This window comes from Falco rusticolus, chromosome 6 (genome assembly GCF_015220075.1).
Source record: "Falco rusticolus isolate bFalRus1 chromosome 6, bFalRus1.pri, whole genome shotgun sequence".
NCBI lineage: Eukaryota > Metazoa > Chordata > Aves > Falconiformes > Falconidae > Falco > Falco rusticolus.
The window spans coordinates 17102779-17124157 of NC_051192.1; the positions used below are offsets into that span (position 1 = coordinate 17102779).

Below are 21379 nucleotides of genomic sequence, written 5' to 3' on the forward strand. Positions count from 1 at the left end.
CAAGTGGGGAGCAGGGCCCCGGGGCAGCACAGCGTGGCAGGACCCAGGTAGGCACTGAGCTGTCAGCTGCCACACACGGTGGGAAGAGCCCCAGGGCTGGAGAAGCTGCCTGAGCCACACCACCACGGCACCACTGCTCCTGCCCAGAGTGGGTATCTCCCGTGGGGCTGCAGGGAGATGGGGATCACACGGCACCACACAGCACGTCAGCAGCGCGAGGAACAGGGACAGTCACTACAGACGCCTCAGTGGGACCTCGCCAGGCATCTCCTGCCCTATGCCCCACAGCAGCGAGGAGGGGGAAAAGCACCGCCCCCTGTGAGCCAGCACTGGATGGGAGACATGGGACACAAAGCTGTCCAGGAAGGTGACAGAAGACAGAGCAACATTCACCCCTGCGAGAAAGCACCCCCTCCAGCCGCACTTGGGACATGCCCCACCTACTCCGTACCCTGCTCAGCACACCATCCCGTGGACCCACAGCCACAGCCCCCCAGCGCAGGGCAGGGCGAGGCAGAGGCCCATCCCACTGCAGAGCGTTCAGGTGGGAAACAAGAGACCACACAGCAGCATGCTCCCCTCCTAGCATCCTTTAATGGTGCCCAGAAAACCTATACAAACCCAAGGAAAGTGCCTGTACTGGGCCCAGCCCTGCAGGGAGCCTGCCAGCAGCAGTGGGCATGGGGTGTAGCCAGTGCCCCAGAGCTGGGGCTGGGCAGAAAGGAAGGGGGTGCAGCAGGCAGCACCCCCACCCCACAAGCAGCGTTTGGCACCCAGCACCCATCAGGAGGGTCCCTGTGAGGGCAGGTAGTGGGCTCAGCCCAGCCCCAGAGGTTACAGTGCTAACGGTCTTGGACAGGCTCAGCTACCTCTAGTAAGACAGAGCCTGGCCCAGAGAGGTCTCTGCTCGTGACTGCCTACACCGGCTCCAATGCCTGGTGCCAGGCCAGGGCACAGCAGCAGGCTGTGCAATGGGCACGGGGTGCAGCAGCACAGGGTCCAGGCCACGTCCACCACCAGTGCTGGGAGACAGGGGCATCGCCCCACAGCTTGAGCAGGGGCAGAAGAGCCTCTGCATCGATGCTGGCCAAATTAACCTGAGATTCTAGCCACCCTGAGTGGCATGACCGGGGTCCCGGAAAGTGACAGTCCCAAAAGAAGATCTCTGCCCTGAGTCCTGGGTAAGCTGGCAGGACTGAGGCCAGCCTCAGGCATCGGTCCTGGTGCTGACAGCTGGCAAGGGCTCTGTGCTGGCAGGCAGGGGCTGTTCCACAACAGGTATCCACGGATCTGGAAAAGAAAAGCTGCATATCAGTGGCTCAGCCTTGTCCTGTGGTGGTGGTGAGCAGGTATCTGAGATGTCCCATCACCCCCAGGAAGGCTCCCACACCTCTAGCCAGCGCGCAGCCCTGCAGCAGTGCCCCCTGCCCCATGGAAACCTGCAAAAGTCACCCAGTGGCAGTTCCTGTAGACATCAGTATGGCCAGTGCCCAGGGAATGAAGCCAGACTGGAGCACAGCTGCATTCCCCATGCTCCGTACCCCTGGAGGGGACAGGCCCAAGTGTGTTTAAGCCGCAGACCTGCGCAGGGGCTTTGGGGGGCCCTCGCCCAGAGGCAAAAGAGGAAGGAGAAGGCATCCCCATGGCCTGTGTGGTGGTTCCCTCTATCACTATCACCAGCCCCAGTCTGGACAGAAAACACCGAAGGCTGGCTGTTAAACAAGGGCTGCAGCGAAGTCTGATCTGAGCCTCCAGCTAGAGCTCCATCCCTGCCATGAGGTGAGATGGGGAGCTCCCCCAGAGCCCCACACAAGACAACGCCAGGTGGTCTCATCCGCCGGGGCGTAAGACAGACACAGACAGCCCAACTCACCGCTGTCCTCTGCACGCATCTGCTCCTCCAGATCCTTGGGGTCGACATACTTGTAGGACTCGTCCTCCTTTGGTGGGCAGCACGTCCCGCAGCAGAAGAAGCAGCAACAGCAGCAGCAGCAGCAGGTGAGTGCGCCGCAGCACAGAGCCAGGGCCTGCAGAGGAAGAGCCGACAGCCCCCATAAGCCCACCCGAGCTGTGCCAGCAGCCAGCCCCCACCACGGCCGCCCCGCACGGAGGCCAGGCCGCGCAGGGCCGCCATGGCGTCGGGCCAGGCCTCACCTGGAACCACCACTTGGACATGAGGAAGTAGTGCTTGACGGCATCGTCGCCGAACTGCTCAGCCACGTAGAGGCCCAGGGAGCCGTACTGGTCGTAGAGGCGACGCTTGTCCTCATCGCTCAGCGTGGCGTGGGCACTGTTGATCTCCTTGAAGCGCTCGGCTGCAGCTGGGTCATCGGGGTTCTTGTCTGGGTGGTACTTGAGCGCCAGCTTCCTGCGGGGCACGGTGGGAGGGTGGGCACGGGGCGGGACCCCCGGGACGGCCCCCTCGCCCCGGCTCCCGGCTCCCAGCTCCCCGCCCCCCCGCCGAGCCCCGCCGTACCGGTAGGCCTTCTTGATCTCCTCGGGCGAGCTGCCCTTCTGCAGGCCCAGGACGCGGTACAGGCTCTCCCCGACCCGGGACAGCTTCCGCTGCGGCCGCCCAGCCTCTGCCATGGCGCCCGCGCCCCGCGGCGGGCACGGCGGGGACCCGGCACCAACCGCCCCGGCCCGGCCCTGCCCCGCGCCCGCCGCCGCTTCCGCCCGCGCCCGCCGCCGCTCTGCGCAGGCGCGACGGCCCCGCGTCCCGTGACAGCCCGGCACCACCCCCCCTCCCCCCACACCGTGACAGCCCGGCACTGTCGCCCCTGCCCCCACACCGTGACACCCCGGCATCCAGCCCCACACATGGTGACAAACCCGGGACACGCCGCAGCACACAGCGACACCTCCCATGCACATGGTAACGGCCCCAGTATCCCCAGTGTGTGGCGACACTCCCACTGCAGTGCCAACCCCCTGCACACGGGGCTCCTCTATCACAGCCCCCCCATACGGTGACACCCCTATCACACACGGGGACACCCCTATCACAGGCACCCCCACGCTGACAGCCCCCTGGCAGCGTGATGCAGTGGCAGGAGGCGGCAGCCCGGAGGTCGCGCTGCTCCTTTATTGGGTACAAAACAAAGGCAGCCGGGGCAGCGAGGAGGGGGCAGCGCCCGGGGTTGGGGGTGCAGCACGGCCTCTTCAGCCAGCAAAAGGGGGGCGCCCGGCCCTGCCCCCCACCCTCCCCACTCCCACTCTGCAATGAAGGACCTGAGCAAGGGCAGCAGCACCAGGGGCCCACCACGCTGGGATGGTCCCTGGGGAGTGGTCCTGTCCCCCCCAGAGTGTCCGAGTATCAAACCCTCCTGGGAAGGCAGCCCCTGCCCTCCCGCTGCTGCTGGCAGCCCCCCAAGCCCCTGGAGGGCCCAGCTGAGGGGATGGAGTGTCAGATCGGTGGGGACAAGGCGGCTCCTTGAGGAGATCCCCACTCCCTGATGTTTTTCAAGTAGCTGGCCGGCCCCACCGGAGCACCAGGTGGGCAGCCGCTCAAAATAAATACAAATAAATACAGATTCCAGGCAAGGGAGCTTGCCTGGCCCCCAGCCCAATGAAGCCTTGAGGGGTCTGGACCCTGTCCCACTCCACTCCAGGGAAGAGGGTGACCGGCCCCTCAGGCACAGGCTGCAGGAGACCACCTCTCCCTGCCACAGGCACGGCCAGGGGCTGAGGGAGAGGCCATCGCTCCCCCCAGGGCTGCCTCTGTGGCATGGAGGGCAGCTGGCAGAGAGGGGTGCTCGTCCAGTGGAGCAGGAGAGCCAGGGGCTGGCAAGGCTGTGCTGCGGCTGGGTGGGCACAGGCTGGCAGCTCAGAGCCCCTCCTGGGGGCGGAGGTGGGGGCCAGCCCTGTAGCCAGCCTGGCTGGTGGTCTCATGGCCAGCCAGCTCAGCAGTCCATGCCGTCGCTCTCACACCAGGCAGAGGGGCCATCAGTGCCAAAGTATCTGTCCCCAAAGTTACCTGGAGGATGAGGGGACAGAGTGAGGGGACAGCAGCGGCAGCCCCGCCTGCAATTCCCCCCACCCTGGAGCTCCCTCAGCGTGGCCGCAGGGCACCTCACTAGGCTGTTGGGGTGAGGGGCTAGGGGCCTGGCCCGTGAGGCACAGCGCACCCATGTCCACCCTCACCAATGCCTGGGATGATATGGAACTCCTCGTTGATCCTCTTGTCCACGGCAGTGGTGATGATGCGGACACAGGGAAAGGCGTAAGCCACAGAGTGCACCCCCATCTCCGCCATCAGCAGCGACAGCAGGAAGATCCTGTCCTCCTGCACGTCGTGATCCTGCAGCACACGGAGTGGTGAGAGCCCAGCTGGTGTGCAGCCCCCACCCCGCCCACTGCTGCCCCCGGCCCCTCACCAGCAGGACTCGCACTGCCATCATGGCTGCGGCTCCCGTGGACACAGTGCTGTCCATGAGGATGACGTAGTCCTCACTGATCTCCTTGGGAAGGCGCAGGTAGTGGAGCTGAGGAGGACAGGAGAGGCGGTCAGCCATCCCACGGTGCAGGGGGGGCTCTGCACTGCGCCAGCAGGCACCGCTCACCTCAGGCTCCCCTGTGTCATGGTTGGTCTGGATCAGGATCTTGCCCAGGCGGATGTCCTTGCACACAGCGGTCAGGGCCTGCTCCATGGTCTCCCCTGCTCGCAGGATGGACACACCTGTGATCTGGGGAAAGAAAAAGGAACACGGTGCTGCACAGGGGAAGCAGCTGCTCCGGTGAGCTCCTGAGGCTCCAGCACTGTGGGAGCAGGGACAAGCCCTGCTGAGCGGTTTGTCTGCACAGGGACGGACCCTGCGAACCACCAGGTTTTCCCAGTCTGTGCCGACCCAAGACAGGGCGGCCGCGTGCTCATGGGAAGGTGCTGGGACATCTCACCCTCTGTCTGTGGAACCGCTTTCCTTCATATGTTGTCCCCTGGGGCGTCTCCACAGTGACCGACTGCAGGAAGGGGAAGAGAAAGGAGTGAGGATGAAGCTGGGTCCCCAGATAACCCAGGCGTTCAGGAGGGGAAGACGTGGCTGTGGCTGCACCTGGGGAGCAGTCACTTACCTTCAGTGGCAGGAAGGAGAGGGCATGTTCAATCAACAGCCTCATCAGGCGCTTGGAGTAGAAGATGAACTCGTCCCTGGTTGTGTCCTTGTTCCTGTTAAGGGAGGACACCCGCATGAGATGAGAGCAGTCCCTGCTCCACCCCACAGACGGCAACAGGGCTCCAGAGGAAGCCTGGCACAAACCGAGCAGCTCACGGGAACCTGGACACTCTTGGGGAGGACAACACAGTTGGGAAGCATCAGTGTTTCAGGGCTTGCTGAAGACCTAGGGTGTTGTCTAGAAAGGAGTACATGATCAAGAAACATGTTTGGTTCCCCTGAAAGAGGGGCACAAAGGCTGCAGCAGATCATTCAGATGGGACAAAGTGAAAGGATGCCACATGATGCTGTTCAGTCCTCTTTGGGACACAGAGGACAGTCCAGAGCTGACTCTGCATGGTGGGCTAGCTCTACTAGCAAGTGAATAAAGCCAACCACCAAAAGGAGGGATAAGCGAGCATAACATCAGCAGCCTGGTGCAGACGTACATCCTGACCCTAACAGAGGTGAGGCAGGTGCCCCAGAAGCAAGTGTAGAGGCACAGCATTACTCACTCCGAGCATGACCTCCAACTGCTGCTGAATCTCTGTGGGAGGATTTGCAGGGCTGGAGATTTTGGACATAACTGCTGACTACATGGAAAGAGGCAGGGAAAAAAACAGGGGGTGGAAGCAGCAGAATGCCAGGCAGCAACACCGGATCTTGGAGCAACAGAAACTCAGGAGTGAGTGGCCACTGTTTTGCACAGGCCCTGTCAGGGGAGCACAGGAGACCACCCAGGATGGATCATGGCATGGCAGGACAGCTGGCTGCGGGAGCATCTCAATGTGGAAAAGACCAGACTGCACTACAGCCAAGAACAACAAGGTTACCCGACACAGGTAATGGGAAAACATCTGACATTCTCAGCTCCTCTCTGTTTATGCACTGAGTTACAGATAAACTACTGGCAGGAACCAGATGGATTTTGAAATACCTGGTGATACCTCATCACAACACTGAAGTGCTGAGGGCAGCAAGAAATAAAATAAATAAAAATAGATAGTAAAATCACAGTAGGACTGTAATTCACATGAAACCTCTTGTTCTCCCTCAGGAGCAGTAAATCCAACTGTATGTGCACGTGCGCTCATCCCAGTGCCAGGGGCAGAGGGGGAAAGAGGCTGGCTTTTCTTATTCGGAACATTGTCACCACCATGTATATGTTGTAGTCTAATTCATTCATCACACAAAAGAAATCACTGCACAAAACCTTGCATTTCCTGCAACGCATGGCTCTCACAGCACAGCAACACAAGTGTGTGCAGCACTTAATGATAGGCAGGGCTGTTCTAGTCCCATGTTCCTAAGAGGGTATTTTCTGGTGAGCAGAACAGCACCTCCACCAGCACTGTCGATGTCAAGTGCCTGAAGGCAAAGTACCTACAGCAAGAGGTCACTTGGCAGGAAAAGGAAAAGAAACTGAGATTTGCTTGTCGTTTAAAATATGGCTATAAGGAATCCACCAATGTCCACTCATACCTCTTGCAGTCCATGGCTGCTTCAGCAAAAAAGTAAGTAGCAGGCTGTAATGTAAGTGCCATTTTATTGGAGAACCATCAAGAACAAGCTTCTGGCTCCCTGGCAGAACAATAACCAAGAAGCAGACTGACACCAAAGGACTGCGGTTAACGATGCAGCTGATATCTTTCCGTGACCTGTGTCTAAAGCAGCACAGCCTGCATATACCCCTGGTACTTTCTGGAGAATGTAAGGAACACTACAGACATTCACCATTTTCCAGATGGAAGAGGTGTAACTGGCAACAGTCCAGAAGAGGCAGAAGGACATTGGATATTTTTGCTCTGTATTTTAAGACATCATCTGCCACTTCTCACATCTCACCACGATGACAGACAGCCCAGCCAACAGTACTCAGGAGAAGGATAAACTGTTGCTACTATCCCCGAGATATTTTTGCAGCCACACATGGGCAGCTCACACCCACAAGCTCTGCAATGACCAGAAAACCCAACTAACATGGACACTTCCAACAAGCCTGGGGCCAACAGGGCACTCCCAGAGAAGTCAGAAAATCAGTTCTGGTCTGGAAGAAACAGGCACCCTGCCTACAGCTCTTCAGTGTGGGCCATCAGCACGCACACTTCCCCACAAGTGGGCTTCACCCACACCCTCACCCACAGCAGCTTTGGAAGCGCCACCCGAGCTCCAGGCACATGAGCCCGGCAGCAGCCCTGCCTCCACAGGCAGCCTCCCCCAGCCAGCCGCCCCTGACAAGCCCCACACTGGTGCTGCCAGCACTGGGGCTGCTCTGCCATGGACGGGGGCAGTCAGCCACGCCAGCCAGCCCCTGAGCTGCGTGGGACAGGCCTGTCAGTGATCCCGCAGAGGCAGGTTCCTCCGCAGCTTCCAAAAAGCATCCCAGGGATGGAAAGGCATCCTCAGTCCCCATGCCACAAAGACCCCAGCGTGCCTCCCCTTTCATGCAGAGGTAAAGACAACCAAGAAACTTCTCACCCAGGGTACACGCAACCATCACAATGCAAAGGGGAAGGGGTGCTGCAAGGGAGGGCAGCACTGACATCACCTGGCAGCAGCAGAAAACCCTCCCTGCAGCGGTCAGAGAACAGGATTGCTCCAGCAGTGCCTCTGTGCTGAAGGCACTCCCAAAAGGGACACTGCCATCTGAAGACCAGGACCGCTCACCCCACCTCCGACCCTCCTGGCATGGTCCAGGTGAAGCCCGAGGCCACGCACAGCTCCAGGCACTGCCCATCCCCTCCAGTGGAGGGAGCAGCCGAACCACGGGCAGCCTGCACACCCCGGCAGGCCTCGAGCCCACAGCTGAGCACTGCAGCCAGCACCTCCTGAGGACCTCAGTCTTCCCTGGCACTCTCAGCAGGAGAGAGCAGGAACTGGGTGGCATGACAGGGATCAGCAAGTATCTGGCTGGGAGCCTGAACACGGTGTCGGCTTAGCTCATGAACAGCAGTGTCTGTAGCTGAAAGCCAGCCATTACATTCAGGCCCCTGGGAAACTTGAGTGTGGACAGGTTTAATGTCTGAACCACCTTCTCTGGTGCTGGCAACTTCCCGGCACACAGGGAGCGCCTCGCTCTGCCCCTCCCTGAAGCACCAACAGCCACACGCTTCTCAAGGGTGGCTCTGGCACAGGACAACATGTCCTGCCAGAGCACAAAGTCCAAAGGCTCAGGCTAGAGCAAACTTGCTAAAAGCAGCAGGTGACCCACGCCACCCACCGGCTGTGCTGCTGGGGATGTCCTGGAGCCCTTCCATGAGCCTGTGAGCACCAAGGTGCAAGTGGTGGAAAGGAAACGTTCTCCTGCAGCAGAGAGCCTGAGATGCTTCAGGGCTCTTGGGTGGCAGAAAGGACCGTGCAGGCACTGCGGAATCCTGGTGTGTGGCATGAAATGCTCCTATTGACTCCAGCCACCTGGGCCTAATACCAAAGTATCTTGTAAGTTGGAAGACATGACTCAGCTTATTACACTGTCCATCCTCAGCTTGTTCTTAAATAAAATCATTCAGCTATTCCAGCACAGGATTATTTTTCAGTTTCTGCCTTCCCACAGTAACAGAAAATCACTCTGGAAACCACTTCTCCCTGAGATCCCAAACCTCAGTTTGCCATGACTATACTCAGTGAGATGCTCATCTGCTGCCTGCCACAACATAATATTCCAGGAGGGCCCTCAGCAACAGAAGGCTGAAGCACACAAGAGCCTCCAGTGTTGAACAACAGGGAAATGACATTGGATGGCAACAGCCTGGTAAGCAGAGATCAACAGGCTGTCTCCAAGGGAGCTGCATTGGGAAAGGCAGTATGGGAAAAGGGAGTTTGGAGGGAAATTCTAGTTCATAGCTCTTTGGTGGATCCACAGATGCCAGGTTTGGTGTGCCAAGGCACTCCAAAAGGAAGTACTGGTGGGAGCACCAGAGCTCCATGAGGGCTGTCACTGTGGAACAGGGCTGACAGCATTGCAGCAGCTGGAATAAAGATGAGATATCAGACTTGCCAAGACACAATAACTTCACACACAGAGGTGCGAGAAGCTTGGCAAAAGGCATGTCTTTGATCCCCCACCAGTCTGGCCCAATCCAGGGAGCCCAGGAGAACGTCAGCAGGCAGGGAGCAGCACCTCTGGAGCACAGGGAAGCCCAGAGGGTCACGCACAAGGACTACTCACAGTTCCACACCTTGCTGAAGTCATGCAGAATCAAATGAGCGCTGCCAAGTATCACCTACAAGCACCAGAAACACAAGCTGCCTTGCTGTCACCAAATACAGAAACTTTTTACCAAAGGACTTTCTCAGCTTAGAGATCTTAGTAACAGCATTGCTTCAGCTTTCCTTGTTTTCCTGGGCTGCAGCAGGATTTGAGGGGGTGGCTGACAGGCCAAGTCAACGCCCCTCATAAACATGGCATTCTTCATTTACCATCTGGGAGAGCCAAAGTCCGCCTTCCCACAGCCCTGCCGCTCATGCTGGCCAGCTCCAGCACAGTGTTGTTACAGTAACTGGAGATCAGGGGCACTGCTGGACTCCGACCACAACCTGCATGGGTTTGATCCCCTCCCTCCCCAGGGCAGCTGAACAAACTCCTAAGTCATAGGAGATTCTGGTTATTAGAAACTCATGGCATAAAGGCGGAGGCACAAGAGGCCATTCCCGGCAAGGCAAAAGGATGCAGACTTCATGGAGGAAGAAGGGAACAGCAGCAACAGATGAGAGAGAATTCAGCACCTGCCCATACTGCTGTCCCTTCAAACCTGGCCCTCAGTACTGCTAATGGGTCAGCTCAGGCTCATTCATCCAAGAGCAGCATGCACCAGTGTCATGCTGCTGGCTCTCCTAAGGAAGCAGGAGCCGTAGGCAAAAGGTCCATGCCAGAGCCTGTGAACGAAGGCTAGAGACAGGGCAGGCTGCCACACAGAGACTTGCATTCGCCTCTCCCTGCATAACCCTAGGTAAGGAAAAACTGCTCCTTTGAAGGCAAACAACATTCAGCCTCCAGAGGTGTTGTTCCCCAGGATCTCCCCACCCACCCCCCATCTACCATTGCACACTCAGACAGCAGATGAGCTAGAGAAATCAGCTCAGGCCATGAAGAAGCCACTGCCAGAGCACTGGAGCAAGAAGACACTGGAGGGACATATCTGCTCCTAAGTTCCCTTAGCTGGACCTGAACTCGGAACTACTAGAAGCCCACAGCCTAGCAGTGAGGTACACAGCCTTCAGACACCAGTACACATATCTGCCCAGTGCACACAAGGTGCCAGATCACCTGGCTTTTGACTGCTGTGAACTGCCTTTGGAGCCTGCACTTTGACAGGGAGGAGTCACAGGAGGAGCCTGGAGAAGGAACACCTTGCTTCCTACAAGGACGTGCACAGCCTGCGTGTGGTCACAAGGTTACATTCTCCAAACCAACACACAGGTGCTGGTAGCCAGCCACAGTAGCAGCAGGTGCAGAAGAGTCCTGATGAGCTCAGCATCTCCTTTCTGTTTTACAACCCAGTGACTGAGACACACAAAGAGGCTGCAAGCTTCTGCTCTTGACCCTACACTAACACTACTGTCACCTGGAAAAAAAAGTGCATCAAAGGGGAATGAAAAGATCAAATGAGCAGCAAAGTCATGGAAGGAGCAACCTGGGTCCGTTCTGTAAGCTGGCTCTAAAACCAAGCACCTCAGGAGAGGGGCACCTCACCCCATGCCACCAGCTACTGTGCCTGTGCTCCAGCTAGGAAAGAGCTAACCAGTCTCCTCCTACCCTAGGAAATGCCTGCCTATGGCTCAAAAGTTACCCCAGAGCAGATGTGCCAAGGTCTTTTCACCAAAAAAGTGTCTGTAGGCCAGAGCCAGCTCTGTTCAGCAGTTCTGTTACAAGAACACACCTACATCTGAAGCCCTGAGGCAGAGGAGGGAAAACTCACACCAGGTTTTGTAGTGTGATCCTACAGAGCAGCCCTTCTGTGAGAAGGAAATCCCAAAGGAGTCAGGGACCTACCTGATGATGGTGTGCATGCCTCGCACCTGCGGTGTGTTCTCCAGGACACTCAGTGTCTTTGGCAGGGGCTGGTCTTGGTGGGCAGAGGCCAGAGCTGCCCTGCAACACAGAAGCAGTGATCAGTGCTGCACAGCACATGCAGACAGAGCCACCTCCCAAAGAACCTACCGCACAGGCTGGACACCAGAACACACTTGGCCTTCCTGCCCTGATCCCTAGGAAAGCCTCAGGTCTGGTCCCAGGTACAAGATCTCAAAGCAGTACCACCCCGTAAAACCGGGCAAACCTCCCATGAGCACAAATCCAGCTGTCAGCAGCCTCTGCACTCATGAGCCTCTGCCAGCACCTGGGGAGCAGGAGTAGCAGCTCTGTACGGGCAAGACCTTACTATGTATCCCAGGACTGGGCTGCCCGGGTTGCACTGAGGTATGAGGACTGTCCCATTGAGGCTGACTACATAAAATCCCACAGAACAGGGATTGTCCAGGGCACTTCTCCCATAGAAGGGAGCAGCCTGGGGCAATCCAACACTCAGGGCATGAACCATGTTCCAGAAAGGGACAGGAGCAGGGCAGGGAACCAGTCACTCAAGGCAAACGTAGCTGCGGGACAGGTCATACAGGAACCTACAGCCACAGTGAGACAGCCCCCAGGAAGCTACATGCAGGGCAGCCACCGCGGCAGTTGAAGAGCAGTTATGCTCAGGCACCTCAGCAAAGCTTTGGCCAGCAGGGACAGGAAAGAGGCAGGACTCTTGAGAAGAGTGGGTGCTGGCAGCCCTCCACCCACCCCCAGCCTAAGAACCAGCCCCTCTGCAGCTGGCAGAGCCCCCACGTACCTGACAGTGATCTCGCGCTGGGTGGTAGAGCAGAGTCATCCAGCATGGCAAAAGGGGAAAGAGAGGACACCCAGTCACTGCATCAGCCAGGCACAGGCACCCAAGAGCAGTCCCAGTACAGCTCCCACCCCTTCTCCTGGGGCTAAACCGAGAGCAGGAAAACCACCGCTGGGCCCAGCCAGGAGGCTGCAGTGGGCTGCTGGGGCACAGCCATGTGTGAGTGAGGTGGGGACAGCCGAGATCAGGAGAGCTGACTGGGACCAAGGGGGACAGCAGGTGAACAAGGCCAGGCCAGACCGCAAGCGCCAGGTGTCACTGCCGGGGCGGGCACTGCACCCAAACCCATCTCAATTTCCCCCGCCCCCGTGCCGCAGCTCTGTCTGCCCCAAGAGCTGCACCAAGACCTTCTGTAAAGAGAGGTGACACTGAGACCCTCTGGGTGCTCCAGGGGCACAGGGCTGTGAGCAGCCACATCCTCCCCTTTGTGTGCAGAATCTTCCTTCTCCTCGCCTGCGCTAGCAGCAATCGATCAGCCCACACCTCACCTTCTCAAGCTGGCTGTGCACATGCTGCACAATGAGGTCCAGGGCCACAAAGTTCTCCCCACCTGACAGGAGAGCAAAGAAGCCAGGTCAGATGCACACTGACCCAACCCAACCCCAGAACATCCACTCCCGACACTCAGATCAGGTCTGGCAAACAGAGTGCATGTCTCACCCCTGGGCACCACGATGTCGGCAACCTGCACGGTGGGCTCGATGTATTGCTCAAAGGCTGGCTTCACAAACTTGTTGTATTGCTTGATGACACCTGCAACGTCACGCCCCCGTTCCATGATGTCACGTTGCAGCCGCCGCACCAGTCGGATGTCAGAGTCCGTGTCCACAAACACTTTCATGTCCAGGAGCTGGAAAACTGGGAGGGGTGAGCACCCCCTAAGCAGCCCCCTATCAGACCTGCCTTGTTCCGCTTGCCCATGGCCCAGCCAGGTCTGACTCCCCCACCCAGCAATGGCACCCAGAGCTGCCTCCCCTGAAGCCTCTGACACAGAGATGCTCTGCCAGCAAGCGGTGGGTGGCCTCTCCCTCCGCAGCACCCAGCCATCACCCTGCCCCAGTGGCACCACGGACTGGGCCAAGACAGCATCCACCCCACCTGCAGCACACCACTGCACATCTCCTCCCACACCACGCACCAAGATGGGCCACCAGCTGCATCAGGCAGCAATACCTTCAGCAACTCCTTGTTCGCAAAAGCCAATATCCCTTCGAACACGATGACGTTGGCCCCGTACACAGTTTTCTGTGGGCAGATAAGAGCCGTACTCATCCTGCCCTCCTCACACACACTGCAGCATTGCCAACGCTGGGCACAGATGGCACCTCAGCCCCTGACCCACACCAGGCTCTTGCCACCCATGGGTAGGACTTCCCACAATCATCCCACATCACCTAACCTTTAAGGGCCCTTACTCTCAGCGCCACACTCAACGCCCCAGGCCTGCACTGACCCAGAACCCTGCTCCAGAACCCCAAACCTCTGCCCAACACCTTCCCTCCCACAGTTCCTGTACCCCCTGTACTCCTTCACACTCTGCACTACAGCCTCTCCCCGAACTCTGCACTGCTTCCACATCCATCTCCATGCCTCTGTGCTACTTCCCTGCCTCTACACCCCCAATCCCCCCAGAATGACCCTCCTGCACATGACTGACCCCAGTCCCCCTCCCTTTGCCCTGCCAGGCCCCACAGCCCCCGCACCCACTCCCTAACCCTGTCCCACAAGTACGTCCCCCTTCCAGGGGGCTCTCCCCACAGTGTCCAGCCTGCCTGCCCTCCTGGGGCCCGGCCCAGCTCCCCTGCAGCACCCACCCACTCGCGGCGGCGGCTGTGCGAGGTGAAGTCGTAGACTGGCACCTTCACGCTCTTGCCCTTCTTGAGCTTGCGGAGGACGCTGATGAGCAGCTCAAAGTCGAAGGCATCGGGGTGATCAAAGTTGTAGTCACTGCGGGCCGCCAGCGCCTGCTGCCCCTCGTCCAGCACCTGCAGGCACTGCCACTGCTCAGCACCACACCAGCCCCCCTGGACCCAGGGGCACCAGCACTGTGCCGGCCCCCTAGACCCCAGCTCTCACCTTGTAGAAGGAATCCATGGACAGCAGCACGACCCAGGGCACATCCAGCGCCTCTATGATCCGTGTTGCCACCGTTGTTTTGCCTGAGGCACTGCCGCCGCACAGGCCTGCAGGCGAGCCCGGCTCGATCGTTTCCCCGGTCCAGTCCTAGTCCCAGTCCCACCACTGCCATGGCTCAGGGCCTGGCTACATCATTTCCCTGGTCCCAGCTCCAGCCGTAATTACAACTCCATCCCTGTCCCGGCGCAAACCTAGTTCCGGCTCCGTCCCCGCCCCAGTCTGGTCCCGGTCCCAGCTCCATCCTTGCCCCAGCACGGTCCCGATCCTGGTCACGGCTTCATCCGACCCAGCCCGGTCCCGGTCCCTGTCCCGGCCTCATTCCCGCCCATCCTGGCTCCGGTCCTGGCTCCATGCCCGCCCTCGTCCCAGCCTGGCCCCTGTCCAGGCTCCATCCCGGTCCCGGCTCCATCCCCGTCCCAGCCCGGTCCCGGCCCCGTTCGGCCGCTCACCGATGACGAAGGCCTCATCCACGGGCGCGCCGGTCTCGCTGTACCACGGCGGCCGCCCGGCCGTGTAGATGGTCCGCTTGCTGGTGCGCAGCAGTGGCGGCTCCGGCTTGCACTGGCTGGCGGTCCGCCGCCGCGGAGACGGCGCAAGCGGCAGCCGGCTGAGCAGCGAGCCCAGCGGGCCGGGACCGGGGCCGCGCTCGGGGCCCGCCGCGCCCCACGCACCGCACCGCTCCTCCGCGCCCGCCGCCGCCATCTCCCCGCGCCGCCGCGCGCCGCGCCGGTCGGGACGGGCCGCGGGGGCTGCCGGGAGCCCGTCCCGGCAGCCCCCGCGGTCCCGCCCCTCGGGCTGCGGCGGTGGCGCGCACTGGCCCCGGGGCCAGGACCACCTGGGCGCTCCCTCTGCCGGCTCCAGTCAGGGCACCGTTCCCCCGCCCCGGCGCTGCCCCTCCCGCCGCGCCATGCCCAGCATCCACGGACCGGCGGGGCCGGCCCCGCTGGGAGCCCCCGTCCAGCCCCCCTGCTCCTTCCGGAGCCACAACCAGGGACCGAGACACACAACCCCCACCGCCCTGGGCAGCCTGGGCCCGTGTCACCCCCACACCGAGGAGTGTGTCCTGGGGTCCAAAGGGACCCTCCGGGCACCCGTTTAGAGTCCGTCACCTCCGGTCCTGGCACTGGGCACCGCTGGCAGAGCTGCCTGCGTCCCCTCGGCACCCTCCCGCAGGTGTTTATGGACACGGATCCAACCCCCTGAGCCTGCCCTGCGCCAGGCTGAGCAGTCCCAGCTCCCGCAGCCTTGCCCCAGAGCAGAGGGGCTCCAGTCCCACAGCATCTTGGTGGCCCCTCGCTGGACCCTCTCCAGCCTGGCCATGCCCCTCTCGGGTTGGGGAGCCCAGCACTGAGCCAGCGCTCCTGGGGTGGCCTCTCCAGGGCTGGGCAGAGGGCAAGGATCATCACCTCCCCCAGCTGGCAATGCTTTGCCTAAGGCAGCCCAGGACACTGTTCGCCGCCTTTGCAGCAAGGGCACGTTGCTGCTTCACGGTCAACTTGGTGTCCACCAGGACCCCGGAGCCGTTTCTGCCGAGCCGCTTTCCCGCTGGGCTGCCCCAGCACATCCTGGTGCTACGGGACTGTTCCTCCTGGGCGCAGGACTTTGCACGTCCCCTTGCTGAACCTCACAAGGTTCCTGCCAGCCCGTTTCTCCAGCCTGTCCAGGTCCCCCTGGCGTGCAGCTGCTCTCCCGGCTCGGTGTCACCCACAGACTTGCCGAGGGTACGCTCGGCCCCATCCTCCAGATCGTTAATGAAGACGTTAAAGAGGACCGGACCCAGTATTGCCCCGTGGGACACACTGGTTGTTACTGGCCTCCAACCAGACTTTGTGCCACTGATCATCAACCCCCTGGCTGGGCCTGCCTGCTCATGCAGCCCATGCTTCCACAGCTTCCCTAGGAGGAGCTTGTGGGACACTGAGTCACAAGCCTTGCTGGAGCCTGGGCAGGCAATGTCCACAGCACTCCCCTCATCTACCAGGCCCATCATCTCATGGCAGAAGGTGATCAGGTTGGTCAGGCACAACCTCCCCTTGGTGAAGCCATGCCATCTTCTCCTGATGACTTTCTTGTCCTTTGTGCACTCAGAAATGGTTCCCAGTATTAGTTGTCTCATCACCTTCCCAGGAACAGAGGTGAGGCTGGCCCCCTGGACCCAAACAGTCCCCCTGTATGAAAGCTGCCCCCTTACAACCAACAGTTCCCACGTACCCAGGCAGCTCCCCCCACACCCAAGCAGCCCCCCGGTACAAGCGAGCCAGAGCACCCCACACTGCCCAGCACTCGCAGCAGAGCTGGTGCTGCTGCCCAGTACCTCCCCCAGGCCTCGTGGCACAGTGGCCTGTGGCCCCACGCAGTGTCGGTGGGACCCGCAGCTCACCCCCACACACACACCCCCACCCCCCCCGCCGTGCCTTTGGCTGGTGTCTCAGTGGGGCCGCGGGCTGGGCTTCCCGCGCTCCTCCGGGGGGTGTCGGCACCTGCCTACCCCCCTGGGCCGGCCCCGCTCCCCCCCCCTCGCCCCAGCCACGGTCCTGAGTGGGGCCGGGGGGGCGGGGCCGAGGCGGGAGGTGGGGGGGAGGCGGGGGGCGGGGCTGCAGTCGTCCCAGCGGCGGGTGCCCGCGGTGTTGCTCGACCTCGGTATGGAGCCCCCGACCGGCACCGAGAGCGCCCACCTGGTCAGCCCGCGGGACGGCCGCGCCGACGGCAGCCTGCGCCTCAAGAGGTACCGCCGGCACCCCGGCACCCCATCGCCCCCGCACCCCCATCATCCCGGCACCAGCATCTCCATCACCGGCACCTCCATCACTGGCACCCCCATCACCCCGAGACCAGCATCTCCACCACCGGCACCTCCAGCACCCTGGCACCCCAGCACCTCCAGCATCTCCATCACCGGCACCTCCATCGCCCCGGCACCCCCATCACCCTGGCACCAGCACCTCCACCACCCCAGCTCTCTGGCACACCCATCACCCCCGGCACCCCACCACCCCCTGCTAGCGTTACCTCCTAGTGCCCACGGCAAACCCTGGCACCGCCACCTTCATCAACTCCTGAGTCTGCAACCCCCGATCCCCCCCGCACTGCCAGCACCGGCTCCCCCCTCACCCTCAGCTCCCCCGGCCTCCCTGGCACCCGCACCCCCCGGCACCCCCCGGCAGCGCCAGCTCCAGCTCCCTGAGATCCGGAAGCCCCCGGTACGTCCAGTATTGTCCAGTTCCCACGCCTCCCACCCCCCGACACCGGCAACCCCCTGGCACGTCCATACCCCCCCTCCAACCCCCGCGCCTTCATCCGACACGGACATCAGCGTTCCCGCAGACCTCGAGACGGCCCTGACCGTTCGTGCACCGGCACCTCCCTCCAGCCCACAGCGGCACCCGCACCCCTGACACCGGCACCCATCTCCTCCCTGGTACCGGCGGCTCCATTCAAGCGGAACGGGCGCCCCCATCCGTGCGCCAGCCCCGCTCCCCCCTCGGGCATCCGTCCCGCTGCTCCCGGTGCCCAGACATCACCCACTGGCGCCGGCACCGTCCATCCGTCACCCACCCGCCCCGGGTCCATCCATCCCCCCTCCCGAACTGGTGCCTTGCGCATCAGCCCCTGCGCCCCGGCCCCCGCCGCGCACCCCGACTCACCTCCCCACCCCGGCGCCCCGGCCAGCAGCCCGGCCCCAGGCACGACACCTCGGTCCCACCGGCACCTCCGCCGCAGGCACCGGCTCCCGCCCCCGCCGGGCTCCCCTCCGCCCCGCCGCTCAGCCGAGGTGAGGCGGACAGCTCCGGCCGTGCGGGGCCGGGGCTGGGTGGTCCGTGGCACACCGTGGCTGCCTGGCCCGACGGTGGCGCCCGTACCCTGCCGGTGGCCCAGCCGCGGACCCCGGTGCGGCAGCGGGACCGGCCGGCGGGTTGGGGACCGCAGCCGCCGGCTTCGTTACTAGGCGGACGGCCCGGCCAGCAGAAGCCCCGGGCAGCTGGGATGGACTGGGCTACTGGGAGCCCCGGGGGTCCCGGGCCGGGGCGCGGGGAGCCAGTGTGGCCGGCAGTGACCCCTGCTCCCAGTCTGTTTGCAGGCGCCCAGAATCCCCTGCCACCACCGGCCCCCCTGGCTCCGGCTCCCCGGTGCTGCTGCAGCCCCCCCAGCCCCAGCCCCGGCCGGGGCAGGCTCCAGGCCCGTCGGCAGCTGAGCATCGCCTGCACCGTCTGCTGTTTCTTCATGGTCGGGGAGGTGATAGGTAATGGTGGGATGGGGATGGGGATGGGGGGCTGCCCTGCTAGGGCATGGGGTGTCAGCTGCTCTGCGCCCACAGGTGGGTACCTGGCACACAGCCTGGCCATCATGACGGATGCAGCCCACCTGCTGACAGACGTGGGCAGCATGTCCGTCAGCCTCTTCTCCCTCTGGGTCTCTACCCGCCCACCCAGCAAGACCATGAGCTTCGGCTGGCACCGCTCAGGTGACCTGGGGGGCACAACTCCACGGGAGCCCCACAGCCAGGGTAGGTGCTGATGGCTCTCATCCCACAGAGACGCTGGGTGCACTGGCCTCTGTCCTCTCCATCTGGGTCGTGACTGGGGCCCTCGTGTACCTGGCGGCCGCCCGCATCATCAGCAATGACTACGAGATTGAGGCACAAGCCATGCTGGCTACAGCTGCCAGCGCCATCGCAGTCAACCTGGTGTACGTCCCACGCAGGGCTGCACATCCCTGCATCCCCCACACCCCCCCAGCCTGAGCCCTGGCCTCCCCTCCCACATCCCTGCCCCATGCATGCCCCTAGTACCCAGAGAACCCCAGCCCTGGCCCCTGGGTCACCTTCTGTCCCTGTGCACCAGCATTGTATCCCCAAGTGCTGCCTCCTCCTGATCCCCGGCCCTAATACGCTCCTGGCTTCCAGCCCCTGTATGTACACCCTCTGGCCCCACATCCCCTGCCCTCCCCAACAGCAGCACCCCCTCAGTCCTGCCCCCATGCCCAGCCTGAGACCTGGCATACGCCCCGGGCCTGAACCCCTGCCCTGGCCCCATGCACGTCCCTGCAGTGTTGCGGGTGCCCTATGCCTGCTGCACCTCCAGCCCTGCCCCATACTTCTCCACCCTCCTGGGGCCTAGGTGCACCTGCCCATGCTCCCTTTGCCTGCGATGCCAGGCACCGTCGCCTGCATGCAGGTCCAGGGAGGGTCAGTGAGGCCCCCGCATCCTGCCCAGCACAGTGCTAAGCCCTCCCTGCTTTCCCCAGCATGGCCTACATCCTGCACCAGTCCCCCACCGGCCACTGCCACGGCACAGGGGGCTACGAGCAGCTGGAGAGCTCCAGGGGCTGCCTGCCCAGCCATGCCCCCCTGCCCGGCAGCACCAGTGTCCGTGCAGCCTTTGTCCACGTGGTGGGTGACCTGCTGCAAAGCGTCGGTGTTCTTGTGGCTGCCACCATCATCTACTTCAAGGTGCCTGGGCTGGACTCCCCCCGCCCCCCGCTGCCAGCGAGAATGACTCCCTCAGCCCCAGGCAGGGTGCTGTGGGGCACTGGGGTCATGGACCCCCCCACACCTAGGTGCCCAGCTCAGCTCTGGCCCCCTCCAGCCTCACACAGACTCTGCTCTCTGCAGCCCCAGTGCAAGATTGCAGACCCCATCAGCACCCTCTTCTTCTCGGTCTTTGTCCTTGGCTCCACCTTCACCATCCTCAGGGACGTCTTCAGAGTCCTCATGGAAGGTGAGCAGCAAGTGAGGAGGGTGCAGGGCCATGGGTACAGGGAGTGGCGGGCTGCAGCTGCCACAGCCCCTTCCCCACATGGCAGCTCACCCCCTTGCAACCTCTGCTCCCCATGCAGGCACAACCCAGCCCACCCCTTTGCCCTTCCCTTGCCCCTGCAGCCCATCTCCTCCACCCCAGGCAAACAGCCCTGTGGTGAGAGCCTGCTTCACCCTAGAGCCACCATCCCCTGCCTGGTCACTGCCTGGGGAAGCCCCCACCCTGGCAAGGGCTGGGGCTGGCCCCTCTGTGACCAGGCGTTGCTGGCAGGGACACCGCGGGGCCTCGATTTTGATGTGGTGAAGGAGGCACTGCTGCGGGTGAGCGGGGTGAAGGGTGTCCATGACCTGCACCTCTGGGCCCTGACACTGAGCCACCATGCTGTGTCAGTGCACGTGGCTGCCGGTAAGTGCCCCCGTGCACAGCCCAGCTGGCTCACGCAGCCCCCGGGCGAGGGGTCCACCAGCTGCCCATGTACTTGGGGCTGAGCCGCACTGCCTTGCTGTCCCCAGAGACCAGCGCCGACCCCGAGATGGTGCTGCAGGAAGCCACCACCCAGCTGCAGAGCAGGTTTGGCTTTGCCTCATGCACGGTGCAGGTGGAACGGTACCGGGAGGAGATGGCAGCCTGCCAGCACTGCCAGGACCCCTGCACCTGAGACCCTCACACGCTGCGGTGCTGGGTCAGGCCTGGCCCCCACCCCATGGGCAAGTGGGAGCTGCCTCTGGAGCACAGATGCAGTGCAGGAGTGGGGACAGTGCTTGGACTCCTGTCCCTGCGCTGTACCCACTGTGCTGCCACTGAGCCCCAGGGTGGGACAGTGCCCCTGAGCGCATAGGGTCTGGGGGGGGGAACACGTGCAGCCTGGCTCCCCAGCACAGGGGCTCCCCTCAGGACCTCCTGTGCCAGGAGGGTGCCCAGGCCTACTGGGACCAGCCCCAAAGGGGGGAAGATCCTGCCCCACTGCATGTTGACCCCCGCTCCCGGGGAGCCCTGTTGTCCCCTGCAAAAGGGGACAGGAGGGAGCCACTGCAGCTGCTGAAGGGCCCAGGGAAGGGACACCCCTGAGGGGGAAAGCAGAGCTCAGACCCAGCCTTGGGCCCATGGCCAGAGGGGCTGCCCCACCACCCCCACACCTGTAGGCTTGTGCTACCCGGGCTGCAGGGGGGGTCCGGGGTGGCTGCTGCTGTTGCACCCATGTGGGCACAGAGAGACAGGGCCGCCAGAGCCTGCAGCTCAACCGGCATGCTAGCCCCCCTGGCTTGCTCCCTGCTGCCCAGCCAAGGCTGGATCCTGCTGTGCCTTGGCCTGATCCATTCCCACCCTTGTGAGTCTGTGTCTGTTGCACTTGTGAAGTGTCTGTCTATCTCTTTGTGCAAGGAGCCCAGCGGGCAGTGGCAGAGTCCACAGCTGCCAATAAACTTGTTGGAGAGCAGCAGCGGTGGCACAG

The 21379-nt window shown here is 62.2% G+C and overlaps 3 protein-coding genes across 4 annotated transcripts; 1 reads left to right on the top strand and 2 right to left on the bottom strand.

Moving 5' to 3' along the window:
- Positions 1-575: 575 nt before the first annotated feature.
- Positions 576-2687, bottom strand: DNAJC5G (DnaJ heat shock protein family (Hsp40) member C5 gamma). The gene is made up of 4 exons (XM_037392171.1): positions 2477-2687; positions 2155-2368; positions 1874-2027; positions 576-1290 (listed from the first exon to the last, which is right to left on the bottom strand). Exons 1-4 carry the CDS (start codon positions 2587-2589, stop codon positions 1208-1210), a joined length of 564 nt encoding a protein of 187 aa, XP_037248068.1. The 5' UTR covers positions 2590-2687; the 3' UTR covers positions 576-1207.
- A 376-nt stretch (positions 2688-3063) lies between these two features.
- On the bottom strand, positions 3064-14907 carry LOC119150063 (uridine-cytidine kinase-like 1). Of its 2 annotated transcripts, none has more exons than XM_037392168.1 (14): positions 14623-14907; positions 14114-14220; positions 13852-14022; positions 13211-13282; positions 12698-12887; positions 12526-12587; positions 11981-11997; positions 11143-11241; positions 5071-5164; positions 4897-4959; positions 4563-4685; positions 4377-4484; positions 4144-4300; positions 3064-3976 (listed from the first exon to the last, which is right to left on the bottom strand). In XM_037392168.1, the coding sequence occupies exons 1-14, from the start codon at positions 14873-14875 to the stop codon at positions 3903-3905; spliced, it is 1590 nt and encodes a 529-aa protein (XP_037248065.1). In that variant the 5' UTR covers positions 14876-14907; the 3' UTR covers positions 3064-3902. The 2 variants fall into 2 exon arrangements, with proteins under 2 accessions (XP_037248065.1, XP_037248067.1); XM_037392170.1 differs by having other exon boundaries at positions 3859-3976; positions 13897-14022.
- Positions 14908-16815: 1908 nt separating this feature from the next.
- On the top strand, positions 16816-20960 carry SLC30A3 (solute carrier family 30 member 3). The gene is made up of 9 exons (XM_037391742.1): positions 16816-17373; positions 17780-17945; positions 18252-18413; positions 18489-18635; positions 18706-18859; positions 19418-19622; positions 19785-19890; positions 20200-20334; positions 20442-20960. The coding sequence occupies exons 1-9, from the start codon at positions 16816-16818 to the stop codon at positions 20585-20587; spliced, it is 1779 nt and encodes a 592-aa protein (XP_037247639.1). The 3' UTR covers positions 20588-20960.
- Positions 20961-21379: the final 419 nt, after the last annotated feature.

Excerpts from the sequence above, each read along its gene's own strand:
- DNAJC5G (XM_037392171.1), bottom strand. The coding sequence starts at position 2,589 with ATGGCAGAGGCTGGGCGGCCGCAGCGGAAGCTGTCCCGGGTCGGGGAG. Across the intron at positions 2,369-2,476 it reads GAGATCAAGAAGGCCTACCG|GAAGCTGGCGCTCAAGTACC; the intron begins GTACGGCGGGGC and ends CGTGCCCCGCAG. Across the intron at positions 2,028-2,154 it reads TGTCCAAGTGGTGGTTCCAG|GCCCTGGCTCTGTGCTGCGG; the intron begins GTGAGGCCTGGC and ends CTTCCTCTGCAG.
- LOC119150063 (XM_037392168.1), bottom strand. The coding sequence starts at position 14,875 with ATGGCGGCGGCGGGCGCGGAGGAGCGGTGCGGTGCGTGGGGCGCGGCG. Across the intron at positions 12,888-13,210 it reads CGAACAAGGAGTTGCTGAAG|CTCCTGGACATGAAAGTGTT; the intron begins GTATTGCTGCCT and ends CCAGTTTTCCAG. Across the intron at positions 3,977-4,143 it reads CCATATCATCCCAGGCATTG|GTAACTTTGGGGACAGATAC; the intron begins GTGAGGGTGGAC and ends CTCATCCTCCAG.
- SLC30A3 (XM_037391742.1), top strand. The coding sequence starts at position 16,816 with ATGGAGCCCCCGACCGGCACCGAGAGCGCCCACCTGGTCAGCCCGCGG. Across the intron at positions 17,946-18,251 it reads CGCCCCGCCGCTCAGCCGAG|GCGCCCAGAATCCCCTGCCA; the intron begins GTGAGGCGGACA and ends GTCTGTTTGCAG. Across the intron at positions 19,623-19,784 it reads CCACCATCATCTACTTCAAG|CCCCAGTGCAAGATTGCAGA; the intron begins GTGCCTGGGCTG and ends TGCTCTCTGCAG.